General features: G+C 51.9%; 1 protein-coding gene across 4 annotated transcripts in view; it reads left to right on the forward strand.

The window, feature by feature from the left end:
* Positions 1 to 3,124, forward strand: part of LOC140132360 (protein brambleberry-like) — a 24,939-nt gene extending 21,815 nt beyond the window's left edge. For all 4 annotated transcript variants that reach the window (XM_072151030.1, XM_072151028.1, XM_072151031.1 and 1 more), the window contains exons 9-13: positions 724 to 868; positions 1,034 to 1,095; positions 1,183 to 1,364; positions 1,652 to 1,752; positions 2,708 to 3,124. In XM_072151030.1, the coding sequence (XP_072007131.1) occupies positions 724 to 868; positions 1,034 to 1,095; positions 1,183 to 1,364; positions 1,652 to 1,752; positions 2,708 to 2,846 (629 nt within the window). In that variant the 3' untranslated portion in view covers positions 2,847 to 3,124. The remainder of the gene's footprint in view (positions 1 to 723; positions 869 to 1,033; positions 1,096 to 1,182; positions 1,365 to 1,651; positions 1,753 to 2,707) is intronic.
* The last annotated feature ends 3,235 nt before the right edge of the window (positions 3,125 to 6,359 follow it).

Here is a 6,359-nt window from a genome sequence, read left to right on the forward strand (position 1 = left end):
TGCTGCTGTGCACCGGTGAGGGCTCCCCCTGCTGGCGGCCCCGGTGCTGCTGTGCACCTGTGAGGGCTCCCCCTGCTGGCAGCCCCGGTGCTGCTGCTGCTGTGCACCTGTGGGGGCTCCCCCTGCTGGCGGCCCCGGTGCTGCTGCTGTGCACCTGTGGGGGCTCCCCCTGCTGGCGGCCCCGGTGCTGCTGCTGTGCACCTGTGGGGGCTCCCCCTGCTGGTGGCCCTGGTGCTGCTGCTGTACGCCTGTGAGGGCTCCCCCTGCTGGCGGCCCTGGTGCTGCTGCTGTGCACCTGTGGGGGCTCCCCCTGCTGGCGGCCCCGGTGCTGCTGCTGTGCACCTGTGAGGGCTCCCCCTGCTGGTGGCCCTGGTGCTGCTGCTGTACGCCTGTGAGGGCTCCCCCTGCTGGCGGCCCTGGTGCTTATTGCTGTGCACCTGTGGGGGCTCCCCCTGCTGGCGGCCCTGGTGCTGTGCGCCTGTGAGGGCTCCCCCTGCTGGCGGCCCTGGTGCTGCTGCTGTACGCCTGTGAGGGCTCCCCCTGCTGGCGGCCCCGGTGCTTATTGCTGTGCACCTGTGGGGGCTCCCCCTGCTGGCGGCCCTGGTGCTTAGTGCTGTGCACCTGTGGGGGCTCCCCCTGCTGGCGGCCCTGGTGCTGGTGCTGTGCACCTGTGGGGGCTCCCCCTGCTGGCGGCCCTGGTGATTGCCTCCTCTCTCCTCGCAGGTCACTGGATGCTGCTGCGTTTTATCCGCTGCCTTGTGAAGGTGAAGAACAGGAAGGGTTCCCCTCGGCTCCCTGCATCGCGGACCCCCGGATTCTCTCCTTACAAAGTGAAGGACACAGGATTTTGCAGCTCAACTCCTGAAAAGTGAGTAATAGATAAAGCTGTAACTATTCACAGCAGCGCAGAGTGTTTCAGGAGTCACTAATGCTGGAGGTCAGGGACGTGTGTGGATCCACAGCAGCGCAGAGGCTTTCAGTGTCGCCTGCAGACACGCCCACGCCATAGGGTCACATTGTTTTGTACTTTTAGGGCGGGGCAGGACACCCTTGTGAAGGCGGAGCTGAGGCAGCTGGTGGGTGACAGCTCTGTAGGTGAGCAGCTCCTGCCCCTTGTACATTCTGTCATATACTCTAGTCACACCCAGAGCTGCGTTGGTAATTCTGCTGCTGATTTTGCAGATGATTCTGTGTTGGGTAACGAGTCCTTGATTAACGACCTCTCCATCGTGGCGTCTCCGGCTCACCTGGACTGGAGGCTGCAGCAGTGTATGAGGACCCCGCAGCAGTCCACCCCCGCCATGAAACTGCGCCGGATCAGCCTCTCCAAGTCCGTGCGCGGACACGAAACCCCCCTGAAGCTGGTGAGTGACTGCACTTGTTACCACCACAAGGGGGCGCACTGCATGTAGCTGCTGTGGTGGTCTGTGCACAGAGCTCCCCCTAGTGGTGGCAGCGGGCGGCCTGGATTTATAACGTGTGGATGTGTAGGGGGCTCAGTGCTGAGGGCAGGACACTGCATGTAGCTGCTGTGGTGCTCCCCCTAGTGGTGGCAGCGGGCGGCCTGGATTTATAACGTGTGGATGTGTAGGGGGCTCAGTGCTGAGGGGGAGGACACTGCAGCTGTAAGTGTCTCCTCTTGTACCTGCAGGGGCCAACAGACAGGATTCCCCAGCGACATTTGGGGGCAGCGTTTGACTCTGTCTCGGAGTCCAGGAATCAGAGTCCGAATTCCTCGGTTTGCAGTAACCTGTGAGTATAGGCGAAGGGGGAGATGGGTTGTGTGGAACTACAACTCCCAGCATTGTAGCTGCAAGGCCACATGTTGATCTGTACAAATAGTGACCTGTCCAGGGTACAGCCTGCTCTGTGGACTGTAGAGATGCTGGGAGTTGTAGTAAAGGGAACCTGTCACCAGGGATCTCATTTTAACAGGTTGCAGGAGCCCATTACAGCTGCATTACATAAAGGTATTTCTGCCCTTTCTGTGCACTTGCATTACAATATACCTGTGTGTTATAACTTGCCTTGCACCCTGACAGAATCCTCTGTGTAGTCCCAGGGGTTGGGCTTGGATGCATTTAAAAACATGTGACTTGTCTGTGCTGGAGACTGCTAAGCTCTAAGCCCCCACCTTTGTGCTCCTGTTCATCTCCTCCCTCCTGCTCCTTCACTCACACCGGGACAGAGCTCACAGCCTGGTGACATCAGTGGGAGAGGTGGGGGCTGAGGAGTGAGCAGCACAGACAAGTCACATGTTTTTGTTTTTAAATGCTTCCAAGGCAAATCCCAACCCCTGGGACTACACAGAGGATTCTGTCGTCTGGGTGCAAGGTAAGTTATAACACACAATTATATTGTAAAGCAAGTGCACAGAAAGGGCAGAGTTCTCCATGTAATGCAGGTGTGATGGGCTCCTACAACCTTTCTTTGGTGAAAATGAGGTCCCTGGTGACAGGTTCCCTTTAAGGCTCTGTCCCTGCAATCTGATTCTGTGGCTTTATAGCTGCTGACGCTAACTCTGATGGTTGCAAGGCTTGCTGGGAGTTGTGGTTTCACAAGCAGAGATTGCAGGCCACCCGTATAGATAATGTGCTGCTGTGGATGTGACCAGAGTGTAACATGTTACCCTGCAGAACACCTCAGGTGCAGTGTACTGGAGGGGTCACTATGTCGCTGTTCACACCCGCCTCTTGTCTTGGCACAGGTCAGTGTCGTCCATGTCTCCGCGCCAGTCCTGTCAGGCGCTCACCAGGGCGGGCCAGCCGTGCAGGAACAAGGCCAGCGCAGGGCAGGAGTACTGCAGGGTCCACACCTCCGGTCAGACCTCGTATGTCGCATCCTGACCGCTCCAATGTCTCAGCACAATATCCTGTCCTAGAAAGCTGCAGATCCTGCACAGTGTGTCAGCCAGGAGATGTTATGTGTTGCCCTTGGGGGTTCTGCATGGATTGTGATGAGCTCCGGCTCCTCAGGTTTTTGGCATTTTTACTTCTGTTCTCTGAGGTCTCCTATTTTGTCTGTTGTCTTGGTTTTATCACTTTGTATCATGTTACCTATTTACTTGTCTGTAGAAATCAGATTTTATAAAAGGCCATTTTGTAATAAACCTGTAAAATCCTCACAGTGGAATCCTGAGTCATGGGGAGGAGCTTGTGTTGTGCGTCCCTTCCCCTTCTCGAGTGTAGCTTCCTTTCCTCGCCCTTCTTTCTAGAGTTAACATTTTCTGTTCCAAAGTTACTTGTCAAATCTTCATCCATAGAAGTGAAGCGGGAAGAGTCTAACCTCTTCCTGATTCTGCCCTGAAGCTGAGGATAATTTAGTCTGCCCACTGTTCCCATTATGCCTTGTGTTTTCTCTCATTTAAGCAATTAGAGGTAAAAACAACTTACTACAAGTAAATCCACTGAACACTGCATAGTGCACATACACAGGATGTTCATGGTTAGTAGCCTGTTACCTATCACCACATTCATGTCTATGCAGTAAGTAGTAGAAACCAGCAGTGAAACAGTTTCATGAAGTTTTGTCTGCTGTATGAGCACTAATGATTTATGGTCCCCAGGTGGGTAGGATGTGGGGGATGGGGCTGCAGAGGAGGATATGACACATGTGAGGTGCACAAAAAGACAGAAAGCTCTTCAGAATCAGACTGAGGGACTGATGTGTATCAGGAGAGATCTTCTACCTTACTATCTGTGTAGGAGACACAGCAACAGCCAGATGTCCTATCAGCTGCACAGCGCCCCATCACATGACCTCCTCCCTCCAGAGTGGGCAGGGAGCAGCAGCCCCTCGCCTCTTAACAATTCTATGGTATCACAGGAGACACGGCTGCTGCAGGAAGGGGCTTAACTGAAGAGGATGGCAAAGAAACTGCTGAACCAAGATAAAAGGCAAAGTTGTTCTAATAACCAAGAAATAAAAAAAAAAAAAAAATCTGAGCTTAAGACTTTTACTGATTGTTACTGTAGTGCGGCAGCTCAGGGGTTACTGTGACTCTAAGAAGGTAACTGAATGTTACACACTGGGTCTCTCTCCCCCCACCCCACCTCCGGGTAGATGGAAACCCCATATCTGCCTCCCCGGGGTCTCCCCATTATTAGAGGCTCAGCTTCTAGGCCATCGGGTGTGATGGTCAGCGGGAGTCTACCCCATAATTACCACATGACACAGGGAGTCCTGGAGCAGACTATCATAGCCTCTCCATTGGGGTGTCCGGCACAATTCATCCAGGCAGTTTGTGGCTTGTAACCCCTCTGATACTGTGGTCGGTTGTGACATGATATCCTAGAGGTTGTGAAGTGAGTGACATATGCACAAGGCTGCCGCAGGAAGGGGCTAAAATAGTAAATCAGCAGAACCTCTAACATTATCTTTTGGTGGTTTCTGGGAAGAATTCAGCAGGATAAAACATGGAAAACAGCCCTCGGTATGTAGCCTGTGCCACTCCGCTGTATCCCAGCAGTAAGTCCTGCCATTGCTGGGTTATGATGTTGCACCTGAAGCTCTGCCGGCTCTGAACTACCAAGTGGCCATAGTGCTTGTCAGCATTTGGAGTTGCGGGAGTCTTCATGAGTTGCCCAATGGGATGTCACAGGGTCAAAGTCATGTGTGGCCCTAAAAGGGGTTTGTCCATGAAATTCTTGTAACTTCCTTCTGAACAAAACAAGCCTAGTTCTTGACTAAGAAAATTACCAGCTTCAGATCCATGGAACCTCCCAGACACCCCGGCCCTACTTTCTCCAGGTCTGATATTACATCCAGAAATCAACCATCTTCATCTAAGTCCTGGACTCCTGGTCTTTCTGAGAAGGTAGTATCTACCCTGCAAAGCCAGTAACATTGGGTATATATTTATTAATCTGTAAGGCCTTCTTCAGACTCGATCAGGAGGCAGATCTAGAACATCCAGATACAGCCAGGGTTCTAGACTTCCTTCATGCAGGTTTAGGACCTTAAGCCGGCAACACTCAAGGAGCAGGTTTCAGATTTGAGATCAGTTTGATAAATGTTTGGCACCACATCCCTGGAGAGTAAGATTATTTTGAGCTGCCTCCTGATTAATGACATTTAAAAGCTCCTCAGTTCCCTGGTGGGACCTCACTGTAGTCTTAAACTCCCTAATGCAACAAACCAATTAAGCCCCTGGAAGTTGCTCAGACAAGTGGCTTCTATCGGAGCAGTATTTCTAGTTGCCCTCACGTCAGCCTGAAGATCAGGGGAAACATCGGCTCCATCAGGTAAATCCCTTACATCCTGGACGATGGAATACTGTTACTTACTGACCGGCACTTCTACCAGAAGTGGCTTCTAAATTTCAGAGATCTCAGATCCGGTTCCCTTCCTTTTGAACGAGTTCAGTTTCGGACAAGGAGAAGGAGATCCATACATTAGATGTTAGGAGAACTTTGATAATATATTTGGAAAGATGAGCGGAATGGAGGCCGGGAACCTATGTGTACTGTATGGAGGAAGACATCGGGCTGGCCATGACTTCTGCCTATACGGCCACTGACCCAGTACCAGCAAGTCTGAAAGCGTCTCCTCCTGATGGGCAGCGAGTCAGGCGGTAGGTGGTCTTGGCTACAGATTAGATGTGGCGAGTTGTCTTTTCGGGCGCTTCTTCGGTCATCCCTCCCTAATCCTTCTGTTACTCTCCCGGTGATGTCGCTGTCGTGCTGAAGGGGGGAAATCTGTAATTACTCACCGGTAATTGTATTTCTTAGAACCACAACAGCCCCATAGGACCCCCCACCACCTATACCTGGGAAAGGTTCCCTTCCTATTGGCTGGATGGGTGGAGCTTTAAGGGTTCCTTGGGGGCGGACTCCTTGCTCCGGTGATGGTGAGGCCGTGGTTCCAGGGAATGTAATTACCGATACAATGTTTACAATGTTACTCAGTGTTATTGGTGTTTTGGCTCCAGTGACGGTCACTGTAAGACTCCGGAGTGTGAGCGGACACTGAGCAGACGCTTCTAGGGGGGCTGTGTATATAGTAAGTACTGGGGGCTGTGTATATAGTTATTACTGGGGGCTGTATATATATATTTTTTTTTTTTACTAGCAACATTTACTTTAACAAAAATAATTGTGGGGAGGCCCCCACCAGCCTGGAGCACCAGCCTTACTCCAGCCCCTCTGCCGACCCTAAACTCGGATGATCCCGGGGCAACCAAAATTGTGTCCCCCAGGACTGATAGACACAGGTGGGATTATATCTGTGGATTTGATGGATTCTTGTTAATGACAGTGAATTAGAGAATGTGATATTCTGTTATCCTGAAGACATAGAAGAAACTTTAACCAATGGATTCATGAATTACTATACAACCACAATGTATCTGATCAAAGGAA

The sequence above is a fragment of the Engystomops pustulosus genome, chromosome 5 (assembly GCF_040894005.1).
Source record: "Engystomops pustulosus chromosome 5, aEngPut4.maternal, whole genome shotgun sequence".
NCBI classification, from domain to species: Eukaryota; Metazoa; Chordata; class Amphibia; order Anura; family Leptodactylidae; genus Engystomops; species Engystomops pustulosus.